General features: G+C 43.6%; 1 protein-coding gene across 4 annotated transcripts in view; it reads right to left on the bottom strand.

Annotated features, from left to right (window-relative positions):
- The window catches only part of GIT2 (GIT ArfGAP 2), a 374247-nt gene that overhangs the window by 326292 nt on the left and 30702 nt on the right, over window positions 1–17253 (bottom strand). For all 4 annotated transcript variants that reach the window (XM_069214722.1, XM_069214720.1, XM_069214724.1 and 1 more), the window contains exons 2-3: window positions 13926–14059; window positions 1921–2033 (exon numbers count right to left, since the gene is read on the bottom strand). In XM_069214722.1, the coding sequence (XP_069070823.1) occupies window positions 1921–2033; window positions 13926–14059 (247 nt within the window). The remainder of the gene's footprint in view (window positions 1–1920; window positions 2034–13925; window positions 14060–17253) is intronic.

The following is a 17253-nucleotide window of genomic DNA, read 5'->3' as shown; positions in this document are numbered from 1 at the left end:
ACTGAACTGGGGAAGGGGTACCAGTCTGGATGGCAGTTGCTCACTCTTATCTGCCGCTATATCGATCTTCTTGAGAAAAAGAGTAACTCTCACATCTTTGTCTTGTGAATCTCAAAGCGAATGTCAGCTGAAGACAGAATATTGCGGCAAACTCATATAAATACGTGGAGCTGCAATCTCAGAGGACTACTGTCGTAACTGTGTTCATTTTCGACCAGCTAACTCCTTAGTGGGTTTAAAAATTACAGTGAAGCAGGACCCAGGATACTCTGAGGGTGCACAAGTTGCTCATTCTGAACCTCACGCAATCCAGTTTCTGTCATCCCCTTCGGGTGCACCCTTACTTCTTCTGATAATGATTGGAGCATATCCTCTTGGGGCTGTAGCAGCAGCGGCTGCAATATTCCAGTCAGTACTTGATGTCCCTCTATTTCTTCCAACTGTACCTGCGGCATCTTAATAGGTGTAATAGACGTGGGGAGTGGCCCAGCGACACTGCCTCCTGAAGTAGGTTCCTCTTGCCACTGCAATTCACATCCATTTTGATTTTGTTAAATGAGGTCTTACCCTCTTTATGAATTGGGTTAGCATGTTGGCCTGTGTGAGATTTCAAGCTTTAAATCCCCCAAAAGTTAGGGGGTGCTGGGTGGAGTGGATGCGTGGAGACTTCAGGGAGAACGATTGTTTGGATAGTTCTCTGATTTTATAGTCCATAGAGGGTCTTTTAAAACATTACTGTCTCTGATGGGACTCATTTCAAATTGACCATTGGGGGGGCGAGGGGGGATAATCACACCATTTGAGTAGCATAGGCAAAAGAAACCTTCACAAAAAAGGAGAAAATACACAGCTAGACAAACATGTCTGCAGCAGAGACAGTCTTTCGGCCAAGTAGTCAAGAACAAGAACTCACAATCCCCAGATTGCCATTGTCCATCGAATAACAATTCCCAAGGCAAGAAATGCCAAATATGCACGTATTGATGCTGCAAATGATCGTTTAAAAAAATAACATGACTTAAAGCTAGAGTGTTGCAGCAGTACCTACTCGAGCTCAAGGAAGAGACAGGGGAAAAAAGGCAAAAAGAAACTGAGCTGAGGCCTCACAAACTGCTGAGCACAAGATAGGCTAGGTCAGAACAATTAAGTTCAGCAGAAAAAAAGGGAATTGAGAAAGGCGTGCAGCAGTTCAGAAAGAGAGACATGCTGTATGTGATGCATGCCTGTGTTCATACACTCAACCGGCGTGTATAGCTCCAACTGAGAAGCTTTTGAAGCAGTTTGTAGTTGCACCACTTAAAAGTGCAAATACTCACACGTGGATTCAGAAAGAGACATAATACAGAAGTAAGCAAGGATGATTTTTAAAATGTTATGCAGAGCATAAATATCTTATTTCTTAAAGAAATTGCAACTAGATAGCGGCTACTGGCAGATGGCTTACTAGCAGCACAGATCCTCAAAGAGTGAAGCAAGAAGGGCAATGGGAGAATTAAGTCAGTTCTAGAAAGTGTTCAACTTTTTGCCATTTACATGAATGCCTGTGTTCATTTTTCTTTGTTAGTTCCCAGGCAAATTGTTCTAGAATCTATATATTTTAGACAACTGCATTTCTCCTGAAATATACTTTTTGTGCAGTCTGCATATTCTGGAATGCTCAGGTTTTCGTCTCCGTAGGTCTTTCCCCTTTCCCCGTTGTCAAGTGTTGTTTGGTCATTTAACTGAGAGTTCAATTTACCACACTTTGGTTCTATTGTCGATTGAGTCTTTATCAATGTTATGTTTTGGATAGCTATAATTCTTTAGTTTATTTTCAACCTCAATATCTTTATATTTTACAGTTTAGTTACTGGGATCGTCAACTGCAGTATCAACATTGGGTAAATGGTATGCTAAAATACATGAGAAGTTTTCACTTACTGGAGTCTATCCTGAGGGTTTGCTTTACGTTTTCCACTAAGTACAGATGCTGGATCCAGCAAAGAATGCTCCCATATGGAGTTTGCACCATTATTATATAGTGTTTGAACCATCTGAAATGCAAACAATGTGTTTAGGTGTTACAATGAAAAATATGAAGCAACTTAGCTATGGTTAAAACAGCTGATTAAGAAATAAGATTAGGTTACCTTTCATTAAAATAGGAATTTGAAGTCCTATAATTACATGGTAATTTGGACAAATTAACAATTTTTAATGCATTGTTTTCCAACACCTTACAGAAACGACAACATATCTGATAGAGGTTTTGCTCGTTTTGTCACCATGACAAATCTTGAAAGACTCTTAAAGCAGCTGTTAACATTCATGGAAAGCATGTTTTTATAGATAACAGAGGAATTTACAGGACGCTGGAGCGGGACCTATCCAAATGATCTCTCCTTAATTGTTGAGGGCATTAGGCATTTCTAGATGTCCAACCTTACCTTGTGTGTAGTTTTGGACGTATCTAAGCTCTCCACCTAGACCACGCTGGTACATGTTTCGCATTTCGAGTGGTGGGGTGGCAAGCATGAAGGTATGACAATTAAGTTACATTTGAGCAATGAGTGTCCAAGCACCAAAACACAAGTGATATGCAAATGTTGTGACTCGCAAAGGCGCTTTGGTAAGGTATCTTCATTTCCAAACTCAAGTGATCCCATAGCAGGCTTTCAAATTTCTGACATATGTGACCTTGAGAACAGAGCACACAGGGTAATAATGTTTCATGAATTACGTTTCCCAATAAAACTTCAAATCAAATTAATGAGAATGTAACTGTTTTACTGAAAGAGAGACATATCTGGACTCTAACATTCCCGCAGACCAGCACTGACAACAGACGATTGAAGGTACAATGCTAAAAGCTTAAAGGCAATTGGAGATCCAATACTATAGTTTAAAGGTACAACTAAAGCTTACTGACTCCAACACATTCCACTGCTAATATAAGACACTGGATTTCAAATGCTTTCTCTGCTGTTCACACTCCCTTCCTGTTCAATTCTCATCATCTACAGATCATACTCCTTTGCTCCCTCCCTTACTCCCCTTGCAGTAATAAAGGAGCGGAGGAACACAGGAAACACCATGAATTTAATGGATATGAACAGGTTTTCAGACAAGGCAAATCAAAGGCAACATATTTGCTTGCTGTTGCTTAGTGTTGCATGCATGTCTCCGAGTTGGATAGAACCAACAGATGGAGCCTAGAATATCTGTTGTGGGAATCGAGGTGCCACTGTTGCTGTAATTTAGCATTTGCTATAATTATGTTTGTTGCTGCCATAATTTCTGTGCTGCAGTACTGGCGGTTTACCAAACATTATAATTATTACTGCCCGAAGGATTGTTCCACATTCGAACATTTCTTAGTGGATTTTAAAGCCACTAGTCTTGAAATTAAATAGCACACAATTGGCTTAATGCTCCCGTAATCCAGGCAGTGTGGGCTATTTTATTTATGTCAGACAGGACAACAAAGTGGCACACAGACTGCAGCACCTACACATAGACTCACTGAGGATGTTCAGCAGTCGATATGTTATTATGATGGGGGATATGTAATGCTTTAGAGCCTAGCCTTTATCATTTGTGAACTGTATGGCTCTTCACTGAAATAAAAATCATGTCTCCTGTTCCTACTCAAATGCCTCATAGGTAAAACATATTCCTTCACCGAGGTCATAACATACACCGTACGCCTCCATGATTAATCCCAGAGCCAATATGGATATCCACTAGTTACAAAAGATAATATTGTGTCCCAATATTGTGTATGCCTGGGGCAATCCTACAACAGATTAAGCAGCATTCCGGCGGGAGAACCACAAACCCTTCCAACAGTCCATGCTGCACGCAGGGTTGCCCCTATGCAGCCGCACATGAGTAAGGTACCAGTACATAACCATTTTAGTAGCAGTCTCAATACTGGCAGTGTTATGTGCTGTAAGTTGCACCCTGTAATAAATCTCGTTGCATTCTTTGTGTGTCAGTGTATGTCTTAGTTCAAGCGCCCATCTCTTCTGCTCTGAGGTGTTGACTGCCAGGGAGAATAGCACAGAGTTCTGTGATAAGGCGGCTAGCTCATGTCTTAGTTACGAGCCATTCCTCAAATGAAGTAAGCGGGAGCTGTGCCACGGCTCAAACTGTCGCGTCAGTGAGCCAATGGTGGATCTGAAGATAGTGCATTCTCTCAATTTCTGGCAGTGCATAATCTTTGTGCAGTTGCTCGAAGCAGGCGGGGCCTTCTTTGCCAAAGAAGTGGCCAATGAATCTACACCCCCACCACCTGCCATGCCAGGAAAGTGGTGTGGTCCAGCTCCTGGCTAAAGTCTGTATTGCCCACAATTGGGGTTAGTGGGGAGGGAAAAGATGACAGGGTCGCCACATGACCCCACACTTCAAGATTGGCTTTAGTAATCAGAGAGGGGTAGAGACCCCATGCTCTTTGCGCCCGTCGCAGAAACGGGATTTTCCACAGACGTTCCCCCGCTACTGCTCTATCTATACAGGGAGTGCAGAATTATTAGGCAAGTTGTATTTTTGAGGATTAATTTTATTATTGAACAACCACCATGTTCTCAATGAACCCAAAAAACTCATTAATATCAAAGCTGAATATTTTTGGAAGTAGTTTTTAGTTTGTTTTTAGTTTTAGCTATGTTAGGGGGATATCTGTGTGTGCAGGTGACTATTACTGTGCATAATTATTAGGCAACTTAACAAAAAAAAATATATACCCATTTAAATTATTTATTATTACCAGTGAAACCAATATAACATCTCAACATTCACAAATATACATTTCTGACATTCAAAAACAAAACAAAAACAAATCAGTGACCAATATAGCCACCTTTCTTTGCAAGGACACCCAAAAGCCTGCCATCCATGGATTCTGTCAGTGTTTTGATCTGTTCACCATCAACATTGCGTGCAGCAGCAACCACAGCCTCCCAGACACTGTTCAGAGAGGTGTACTGTTTTCCCTCCTTGTAAATCTCACATTTGATGATGGACCACAGGTTCTCAATGGGGTTCAGATCAGGTGAACAAGCAGGCCATGTCATTAGATTTCCTTCTTTCATACCCTTTCTTGCCAGCGACGCTGTGGAGTACTTGGACGCGTGTGATGGAGCATTGTCCTGCATGAAAACCATGTTTTTCTTGAAGGATGCAGACTTCTTCCTGTACCACTGCTTGAAGAAGGTGTCTACCAGGAACTGGCAGTAGGACTGGGAGTTGAGCTTGACTCCATCCTCAACCCGAAAAGGCCCCACAAGCTCATCTTTGATGATACCAGCCCAAACCAGTACTCCACCTCCACCTTGCTGGCGTCTGAGTCGGACTGGAGCTCCCTGACCTTTACGAATCCAGCCACGGGCCCATCCATCTGGCCCATCAAGACTCACTCTCATTTCATCAGTCCATAAAACCTTAGAAAAATCAGTCTTGAGATATTTCTTGGCCCAGTCTTGACGTTTCAGCTTGTGTGTCTTGTTCAGTGGTGGTAGTCTTTCAGCCTTTCTTACCTTGGCCATGTCTCTGAGTATTGCACACCTTGTGCTTTTGGGCACTCCAGTGATGTTGCAGCTCTGAAATATGGCCAAACTGGTGGCAAGTGGCATCGTGGCAGCTGCACGCTTGACTTTTCTCAGTTCATGGGCAGTTATTTTGCGCCTTGGTTTTTCCACACGCTTCTTGCGACCCTGTTGACTATTTTGAATGAAACGCTTGATTGTTCGATGATCACGCTTCAGAAGCTTTGCAATTTTAAGAGTGCTGCATCCCTCTGAAAGATATCTCACTATTTTTGACTTTTCTGAGCCTGTCAAGTCCCTCTTTTGACCCATTTTGCCAAAGGAAAGGAAGTTGCCTAATAATTATGCACACCTGATATAGGGTGTTGATGTCATTAGACCACACCCCTTCTCATTACAGAGATGCACATCACCTAATATGCTTAATTGGTAGTAGGCTTTCGAGCCTATACAGCTTGGAGTAAGACAACATGCATAAAGAGGATGATGTGGTCAAAATACTCATTTGCCTAATAATTCTGCACTCCCTGTAAACAGCCAATGTTTCTCGGACTCCTCCCTGCTCCATTACACCAAACTGTGCAGCTGTGTTGCCTCATAGAAATGTAGGAGGTTTGGGATCCCCATGCCCCCTCCATGGTGGATCAGTAACTCTTCTCGGGCTCATGCGAGGCGTTCCCTCTGCCCAGACGAAGGAACACAACTCCTGCAGGGACTGCAGCATGCCTACAGGAGGTTGTATCGGGAGGGTCTGAAAGAAGAACAGGACCTTAGGGAGAACGGTCTTTGGCAATCAACTCCCCCCAAATAATTACCTTAAGCATCTCCCAGGGAGTGGTTATAGGGGTCTCACCAGTTTCAGTGATGGTGAGGAAGTCGGCTACCACCTGAGTAACCTTCTTTATTATATCAGGTCTTTGAAGATGCTCTCCCACAGTCTCCATGGTCAGGGAACACACTTGGGAAGTCAAGGGTAAAGGATAACGTAACATGATCTAATTAGCATCTCTGCTCTGTGTATGATGTCTTAACCAAAACCCAGATCTTCCTTGTCCCCAAGATATAATCAAGTCGAGCATATGTCTTGTGGGCATGTGAGTAGAAAGTGTAAGCCTGAGTTTTTTGGATGTCAATCTTGCCAGATGTCCTGCAAGTGCAACTCCCGCAACCAATGTGCTCCCTCCCAGGAAAGGGTCCCAGTGTGACCATAGAGCAGTGCCTATCTGTCCATGCTGTTGCTAAAAACTAGATCAAGGTCTCCCCCCAGCAACACCGTTCTATCTTGGGAGGTGGTCATCTCCACCACAGCTCATCAGAGGAATTGTTCCTCAGCATCATTAGGTAGGTACAGGGAAGCCATGGCAAAGGTGCAGTACCCAAAGGTCACATTATATGCCAACAGTCACTCTTTGATATCTGCAAGTTTGAAGCTCACCCAGCCATGGAAAGAGCTGGAGATCAAGAAGGCCAGCTGTGCTGTTTTGGTGGTGGTTGTGGAGAAGAACTATTGCAGGAAGACGCGGGACGGAAGCCTAAGCCAGGCTCTGGACACCAAGTGAGTCTACTGTAGGAGACATAAATCAGCCAGGCTGTTTCAGATAAGACAGAATCCCTCTGCACTTGGTAGGATTGTTAAGCCCCTTTACATTGAGGGTGACAACCTTTAGACAACCCAGACATGTCCTATATGTATGGCGAGCAAAGGGTAGTGCATCCGTGTGGAATGTAAGTACTCCCCCAACCAAAACGCAAATTGTGACGCTGTCCCATTAGAACTTGAGCCTCTGGCTCCGGATAGAGACATCCTGTAGGAATCCCAGGTGTAGAGGCCCATCAAAGTACCTCCAATACCTCCCAAAGAGGCTTGGCACTCTGTGTTACCACCCCAGCAGCCCCCCACCTTATTGATGTGTGAGATCTGCAAGCCGCAGTGGTGCTCAAGTCTACTCCATCTGGTCAGGCTTGCCAGCCAGAGTATCAAACACTGCCTGCTACTCCATGGCTATGGTCACTTGCTCTAGGCATAGTCCATTGGGGGATGCCAAGCCCCTGTGCCATCTGAGATGTTTCCGGGCTTGAAGGCTGTGGGGACTGGCCTGCAGTTTCTCCTCTGCAGGTGCTGCGATATTCAGCAGACGGCAGCCTCAGATAAGGATCAGAGCTGGTGTAGTTTCCCTTCCCATTGAAAGACTAAGCGAAAAGATGGCCCCATGAATAGGCGACGCCCTTGTCACGAAGAAATGTGGTCACATGGTGAAAGTCTCTGCAGGGTAAGGGCTAATAGACCTTGATTAAGTGCGCGCCTGTGCCCCTGGAATTGCAAAGGATGAATGTCTCTGGGCTTGCAAAGTATTGTTTCTTTGAGTCGAAAATCGTGGACACATAATAAAATGTTGGACGGCAGGCGTTCTCTGGTCTCGTCAGGCCCACCCTGTAACCCTATGAAGCTGCATCTCGTTATCAAGAAGGACTTCCAAAATCTGGATGAACAAGGCTTTCATGTATGTCCCAATGTCCACGCACTCAGCATTGGATGGTGCCCCTCTAATGCGGATGTCATTACGTCTCGACTGATTCTCTAAATCCTCCACATGAGCCTGCAAATTGATCTGTTGGGCCCTAAGGCATTTAACCTCCTCCTAGACCTACTTAATTTTCTCATTGCAGCTGGTTTCATGACCCTATAGGGTTGAGATTTTGTTCCCCCCCACCTCCTTCAGGTCACAACAAACCTCCTTTAAGTCCTGGGAGTGCTCTCTTTTAGCTGTCTGGAGATTGTACCAGAAGGAGGCAAACAGGGCCTCGAGGAATGATTGTGTCACCAGCCCCTCAGTGTCATCTCCTTCTGCGGTCTGCTCCAGCTATGAGAGTGGAGGTCTTTCCCAGGTAGGTCCCCGGTAAGTTTAGTCAGCATCTCTTTAAGGGACTTCTCCTTTTTAGTTTGTGCTGCAACTATAATCACAAGAAGGAAAGTCTTCTCGCCCACTCCAGTCCGGAGAGTGTAGAGGAGGTTCAAGTCGTTCCTCAGGTAGGAGAGATCTCAGGGTATCTGTGGCCCCGTCCGTGGAGATGATCCCTGCATTCGGGCTTCAGGAATAGGGGGATTTTGCTTGTGTCACTGTAGATAGTCCCACAGGGCATCTTGCGACCACCAGAGTCTCTCTCTAGTCTGGCAATGTTGCGGGGGTCCTGCAAAATGTTACCAGCAGGTAGTTGTTCAGCAGAGGCATTCCTATATATGACGCACCTCTTGGGTTAGCACACCATTCACCGGCGTGGCCTCTCTTACCCCGTGGGCTGAGTATTCATGGGAGGGCCAATCTGTCAAGGCGTTGTATACACCCCGGGGAGGAACTAACAGTAGCACTCCAGATTGCACTCTTTCCCAGGTGCTTCAGTTTAGGGGTTCTCAGTCATCAGGGGGGCCCCTTGGTTTCAGAAGCACCAGTCAGAGCATGCATTAGGGAGGGGTAAAGGTCCAGCGCTGAAGGGGTAATTCTGTGAGAGAAGCAGGGGCCTGGTGCTTCCAGGCAGCCAGTGGAATGCCCTTAAGATTCACTGCACTTCCCCCCCCCTTCCGCTCTCTTACCTCTGGCTGGGCTGGGGTAGCCACCTGGAGTCGTTTGACCAAAGTCCCAGCAAGGGGGGTAGCAGGCATCCTCTGTCAGACCTACATGGCGGCCCCAGCTCTATTTGTCGCGTTGCATCGTGCGGTGTTTCTAGGTGAAATAAGGCCAGTATCCACTGCACCAATGTCCTGCAGCCTGTGGAAGGTTGCAGCAGAAAAGGGTTATCCCCAATCCGCAAGTGGCAGACAGGCCCCCTGCCTTTCTAAAGTTTACCTTGGCGCCTAGGACAGAGAGGCCAGGCCTTGTGCAGATGACTCACAGTCAGCGCTCCATTCACTGTGCTGCTGCTGCCATCTTGTGTTGCTTCTGACGGGTGTGGCTGAGCCATTCGAAAAGGGGTCACACCTACTTCCCCAGATGCCTGAGTCATGCCTGCTTGAGCGTACCTTAAGGCTCAAGCTATGCTTTGGGAAGGGTGGATGGCAGGCTCCAGTCAATGAAGACAGCAGTGAGATGAGAAGGAACGTCCTATCCATGCGCCATCTTGGCCACAACCCCTGAAATGATGTAAGTCATGTTACCAAAGTGGACTACATACCAGTTATGGGTTCTTGCGTGATCAAACTTCAGCAGTCTGGCTGAGCGCTTACCTATGTCCCCGACTCCCCTGGGTCATATTTGTATCATTCCACAATTCTATCTTATACGGTCACACACTGCGCATGTCACACCAACCCATTGGAATATTCAGCCACAACAAGCCATATTGCAAATCATCACAGAATGTCACAAAGCATGGCACTTAAGGAGGTTTAGTTGGATGAACTCCTCTATATGGAAGCCCATGCAGTCTGTTTGTAAAAGCATGTTCCTGTCAAAGACATACCAAAAAAAGATGATTCATGCAGTTCTCAAAAATCTACAGCCAATCATTATAGGTATTGCTGCAAACTTTGGACTCAGTTATGTCAATGAACTCGATCTGGGTACCAATAAGAAACATTTACATATACTTAAAATTGAGCAGAAGGTCTGATTCTGCCTTGTTGTCATTTGAAGGAAAATTATGTGTTGATAGCTTGGCATAACTCCAAGTGGCTAAAATAATAGGAGTGGTTAAAATGTGATAGTTTGTGACTTCTGCTTAGATCTGTCACCTAAAAAGCCTGAACCAGACAAGGGTCCTGCCAGTGAATCCTGCTTGCCCCTGTGGCACAACTTTCATTTGGCTAAGAAGTACAAAAGGTCCTGTATCAGTGGAGACAACTGACTGCACCGAAGACAACTAGTGGACCTCTTACCACAGGACATTTTGAGCACAAGTGACATCATAACTCCAGTGGCTTGGAGGGCGGGCTAAAACAGAGATGTGAAAGCTGCAGGGAAACCCTAAGGGCCACTTAGAATTGGATGTCTTGCTATGAACATAAGGTAGTGTCACAGGGAATAGCCTGCAACTGAGAACCATGAACAAGTGTCTGAAGGCCCAGTTTGGAAGATTTTATGACTTCCGATTAGGAACATTTCAACCAATGTTCTGTAGCACTGTTGCAACTGAGTAGAGTGTTTACTTTTTCAAATACAGCCTTTCTAAACGTTCTTTTTTAAGCCTTATTTTGTTTCTGGAAGAAGCTGCTGGAGTGCGTTGCTTGCTTGAAAGATGCCCAACCACTAATGCACTGCTGTCCCTTGTGGCCTTTCTAGAAAAAAATGATTTGCTATGTCAGCATATGAATGTTTTTTGCCAAAATACATTGTAATTTGGTTTGCTAGAAACTTTTTCTGACTAAATGATTATATTTCAGATTTGGCTTTTCTTTTAACATCTTTTTAATGATAAGGTGACATACCTGGATCAGAACCAATCGATGCATGCCTTAGTAGAACTGAATCGAACTATACAAATACCTCTGTCTTGCTTGGCCCCAAAACGTATAAGCACTAACACTGCCAATGTTTTGATTTAGAATCCAACATTGTTTGTAGACCACCTTCACAATATCCTCCTATCAGTCTTCAACACATATCCCTCATAATACAGGAAAGGAGTTATGAGGGCAAAAGGAAGGCCATATAGCCCATGGATTTCAAATCAATTATAACACTAACTTGCAACTCACAGGTAGAATCAAAAAGAGACACACCGAATAAACCATAAGAGGATGCAGCAATCAGTTTGCCTGACAGCTGGTCTTACCACAGTCACCTAAGTCTGAGAAGAGACACCAGACTTGCAATCACGCACTACTTTCGGTTTAGACAGGTTCCATAGAGAAGCTGAAATATGTGGATTTTAAAGGTCTTTAAGGATTTCCAAAGATAACTTTCGCCTCCTCTGAGTTTCTACGCCAAAGTCTGAAAAAACAGGATTTTGCTACAGGCTAACAGTTCTTCCATCAACAGAGCACATTTCCTCAAAATATTCTTACGGAGCTTAGGATCAGCAAGCACCACTGTAATTTTGCTATGATTGGGTTAAGTGGAAGAAGCAGGCGATCTAGAGAGCAGTCTAATTTTTTCACTACAAAGGCGCTCAGATGGTCATGAGGGGGCACATGTTTCGTAAATAAAGGAGCTTATCACCACTGTTACACACACACACACACACACACACACACACACACACACACACACACACACACACACACACACACACACACACACCTGTGGCAATGGGTGTAAATCCTAGAACCTCAACATTAGCCATTCTTGAAGAGCTCTCCAGTACCAACATTATCTAACAGCCAAGCACACTGTCAGAATATTGAGAGACTCTGAAGCTCTGTCATTCATCCAGCCTCTTGGTGCTCTATATTCTAGTTCTAGCTGCCCCTATAGAAGTCTCTACACCAGTCTGAGCATCATCTGGTTAAGATGCGACTTGTCACTGCCTTCTCGGCTTTACTCAATTCTTTTAACAATGACATCTAAAACTGCTAACATGCCCTTGTAACCTTTACTCAACTCCAAGATAAAGTACCTCCTACCATCCTCCCAAGTTACATTTTTATCTGGCTGAGATTGAGGAAAATCCTGTTTTTGCCATCCACTCAATTGTCACTGCGCTCAGAGCACTCTGGGATGATCTGTGACACAAAGAGGCCTTCCCTGCTTCCTTTATGACATATATGCCCTGGGGTCCATGCATGCAATGGACAAGGATAACCCACAACACAGTCTCCTTTTTATGGGAAACCACCTTATCAAAGAAACGTGGTGTTGTGTCAGTGTACCTGCTCCCAGACACTAACAGCACACCGCTCTCACAAAGCAGTAGCTCTATAGGCTTAATTTGCTTGACCACACATAGCTCCAAAGTCTAAGGGGCTGCATCCCCTCACCTGCCAGTGAGCAACCATGGGGAAAAAAAAAAATCAAACAACAGTACCAGTCACCACAACACTGGTTACACTCTTCACGCTGTGCGTTCTGTGGTCCCTAGGGACCCACTAGGAGTCCAGTCAGACAAGAAACTGGGATTGAAGACAGTATCATGAGCAAAAGCGATAAGAGAACTTATGGCACAAGGTTCACCCCTTCCAAACTCTATCTTTTAAGTTCTTTATTTATTTGATAAACACCTATCTGTATTTCTCTGCTGTTTGAGGAATTCATTGCTCACCCCTAGATACCTGCCTCAGAGAATCTAACTTACATTTCAGGAGTCAAATTTTCTGGACTCTGTGGAAGCTCAGTCACAGTTCCCATCAATACAATGGAGCCTGTCTCCCACACTGTGTCATTCTCTTTTCTAAACACTTCCTTTAGTGCTATTCCTCAAATCTTCACACGCTAGGCTGCATTCACCTTTGAAGAATATTCTATTTTTGGCTTTCATGTGTTTAACTCTTGCTCAGCAAGATGTCGTTCGCACTGCTGGCAATTGGCTGCACTGCTCAATAGATTTGGCTTACCATAACGTGTACACATTTTAAGTTCCCTCTGTCATTCAAGCAAGCTGTGTCTGAGTTGTGCAGAAGGTGCTATTGTGCTGGTGTAGTAGAGTCACACTTGAACTGTTTTGCAACTTTAGTGTTGTTATAATGGTGGCTACTGTGCAGATGTTGTACCTGCTTGTGTACAATATACTCTGTGCACCAGTGTCTAGAGTAAAGCAAGTGTTTCCAACGTAAGAAAACAAATTCCACTGCACATTTTAAGCACTACAGCATCTGCTCAGTCAAACACAGTGCAAGCACATACGTTTTCCTTTGGAAATGGAATGGCCTTGACAGTAGATGTATTACCCTTGTCCACATAAATATGCAATTAGAATAATGTTAGTTAGAAAGGAGATAAAGCGTCAACAGACCCCGAACGTAGAGTTGGGCACAATCTGTATGCTTTAAACATTACACGAAAAGTGAAATTGAGCGCAAACTAAATAAATGACATCCCTCTGTATTTCCCTGAAATTCTGCACTTAATGCAAAAGCTTTTGATTTGTATGGGCTACCATATTCAATATGCAATTACAAAATGTCAGGAACTCCAATAAATTGCTTCGTCACAAATATGTTTGTCTCTCTGAAACTGGTGCCTTCTTAGTGTCTGACAACCACTCACAGGTACAAAAAGCTTATCAAGCTACAATACTTTCACATAAATTGCATTAACTAATCACTGACTAGTCCTTCACAACACTCAATGATCTCCTATTCCTGAATAACAAATAAATCGAGACTCAATATTGTGGTCTTTTACGATCAATACCCTTTCTATTTCGCTCTTGGGAAATAAGCTGCTTTTGGGTAGAGAGAGATCCTTAATATTTGGAGCTTCATCTTATTTTTTAAAAACATTTAATGAAATATTTCATGAAATTTCCTACCTGCAAAAGTGTAGGAGGCCACGATGTGTGCTTCAAATGCCTCACTTGAGAAATATGACGACCCAGACTTCGATGTACACTGCAGCATTCGTCACATATTAAAACTCCTCTGTTAACTGAAGCCCATCGAGGGGCTAAGACAAAATAAAACATGAACAAAGAAATTAAAGAGACAGTTCGAGCCTCAGACATATTAAAAGATTTGTTAATCACACATTCATCTGTGGAAAAAGGCACTAGGTTACTTAAACAGTTTCTGTTACTACTCTGCAACTCAGTATAATAGATAATACGTGGTTATTCAAATAAAATGAAAACTATATATATATTTTTTTTTTTTAAACAAGCCATATTTAAAACTCCTGTAAAAATATAACAAATTACTTACCTTCTGTAACGCTCTTTCTGGTGGATACTCTTATCTAACCACAGATTCTTCGCTTGTAGAATATCCCTAAGAGCCAGGCTGGATCCAGGATTTTTTTTTAGCACAGCCACTATGCACCAGAATGTGGCATCGTCTCCACTCTGCCCTGGAAGTGGTGACTGGAGTTGCATATAGGCACCACCAGCTGTGGCTCCTCTTAATGGGCTCAGGAACTATGCCCACTTGTTTACTGGCTCATTTGTTTTTAATATACCCAGAGTGAATAGTAATCTAATATTCACTCTTGGTATAATAAAAATACCAACCTACTTTGTGTCCAGCAACAGTCTCTGTCTGGTGGCTGGTGCACGAAGGTACCTGCACCAGCCCTGAGAGTGAGATCACTGTTGTAATTGTTTATTGCATAGTCCCTTTAAACGCACGTATGCAGCTCATGCCAGGAATATTCACTGTCTCCACGACAGGAATGTTCTACGGAAGGGCAGTTGGAGCCTGGGAGCTGTAATGGCAGGCTGCACTGTTGGTGGTGTATTACTATTTCTGAAGACTTTTTAAAGGACTTTACGAACTGGCAAGGCTGCTTGTTGTAACACGAGCGATGAGTGGAGCAAGATGGGGACCAGTCATATCACCAATACCCCTGAGAACCCATGCTCATTGTGGGATACTTACATTGAAGATTTCTGCAGTCACAAAGTGGATTTCTGCAATTTCCACCACCCCTAACCCATACTCCATCCACACTAAACAGACGCAAACAAAATAACCAACATGCCACTCTTAACCTCGCATCCCCTTGTCTATTACATAATAAGACTACCCTACAAAAACAGTACACTCTTCATGTCTCTCTCAGCCGCCAAGTTCACCACCCACACACACAGACCCAACAAAATGCCTCCTTAACCTGCTAGAAGAGGAACACTAAATTGAAAAGCAAGACTATTGTGAGCCTCATACAGTTATCACAACTAACAGCACACCTGCTTCAAGCTCAAATTATATTGCTTACCCTTCTCCTAAACAAAACAACACTACCACTAACACACCTTTTCTAAACTGCCAGCTCATAAATGCTCAATCACTCTAAAGAAAACAAGCACCACATCTACGACCTGCTCACAGACACACAACTTGACTTACTATTCATAACAGAATCTTGGTTGGGAGATGACATGGCCCCAGTGTTGCACGAAGCCCTTCCTCGGGCTATCAAACCATCACATAAAACCATATAGGCAAGAGAGGAGGTGGACTAGCTTTTATATTCACACAGGGAATAAATCTCAGTAAAACAGACAACATTTTCATATAAGGTTGTGAAGCCCTCCTCACCAGATGCCACCCTACTCCAACTTCCTCCTTTAACTCGACATTCCCAGATACTTTTCTAGATACAGTCTCAAACCTAATTACACTATACTCCAACCTATGCATTCTTGGGGGATCTAAACATTTGATTTGACAAACCCAATATGCCCCATCCAAAAGCTATCACCACTGGCCTAGTTGCACTGAACCTACATCAGATTGTACACAATCCTACACACATCGCTGGACACATCCTAGATGTCATTTTTGCTAAGCCTGAACTATTTACAGTTCAAAGCATCATGCCAATCACATGGTCAACCACCATTTGATAACTTTGCGACATAAAACTCCACAAATCAACACATCCCACAACTACTTACATACATGCACCTATCGACCATGGAGCAAGCTCAATTTTGATGCCTTAGAAACACAACTAACAGCCAACACAGATCTAGATACAATTAATTCTGTTCCAAAACTTTATGAGTGGCTACAGGAAGCTTTTGATATCCTAATACCACTCAGAAAAACTAAACACAACAAAAGAAAACCAACACCTTGGAGAAACACAGAACTTAAAAAGATAAAGCAACAAATCAGAAAGTTGCAGCGGATCTGGCTCAAAACAAACAACATTCAAGACAAACTGCAGCTACACAAACTTAACAGAATATACACATCATCAATCAAAAAAGCACAAAAAAAAAAGGTACTACTCAGACAGAATTCAAAATGCTAAATCTACAACCAAGGAATTTTATAAAATTCTCAATGAATTTCGAAAACCTACATGCATGGAAGGAAGTGATCCCACTACTCAAGATTTCACAAACAAACTGGCAACTCATTAAACAACCAAGGCAGAAACATTGGACTCCTAGTTAAAACAGAAGAAAACCATCAGCACCAACCCCTTTCCTAAAATACCCTCTAAGAATAAACCAACCAATCATCTACAGTGCTTCCAACAAATATCCCAAGGTGAGTTTAGGGATTTGGTCAAAGCAAGCAGGCCTTCCGGTTGTCCTTCTGACCCTTGTCCACCACAAATCTTCAAGAACATTCTTTTATCTACTTCTGCTGCCACACCTGTAAGAAGAATCATCAACAACTCTTTAACTACAGGAACTTTTCCTGTAGACCTGAAAAAGGCATACATACGACTGTTATTAAAGAAAACAAATCTAGACCGCAGGACCCCAACAACTACAGACCAATCACAAATGGACCTTTCCTGGGAAAACTGATAGAAAAAGCAGCATTCGCCCAGATGACACAATTCATTGAAGACAATTCTATACTTTCAGACTTCCAAACTGGATTCCGCCCAGGAAGCGGCACTGAATCGGCACTCATAGCAATCTGGGATTGTCTTAAAAACACAGTCGACCGCAATGGAGTTGCTGCACTACTTCTCTTGGACCTTCGGCTGCCTTTGATACGGTTGACCATGACACCCTAATTAAAAGACTCCACGAAGCCGGCATACAAGGGACTGCTCTCGACTGGATTACTTTCTATCTTCAAAAAAGATCTAATATTATTTACTCACCCCCCTTCTCGTCCAAACCCTACCTCACAAAAGCAGGGGTCCCCCAAGGATCAATCATCTCACCTTTGCTT

Source organism: Pleurodeles waltl, chromosome 11 (genome assembly GCF_031143425.1).
Source record: "Pleurodeles waltl isolate 20211129_DDA chromosome 11, aPleWal1.hap1.20221129, whole genome shotgun sequence".
Lineage (NCBI taxonomy): Eukaryota > Metazoa > Chordata > Amphibia > Caudata > Salamandridae > Pleurodeles > Pleurodeles waltl.
The sequence above is the reverse complement of the archived record's forward strand: the minus strand, read 5'-3'. Positions and strand labels throughout refer to the sequence as shown.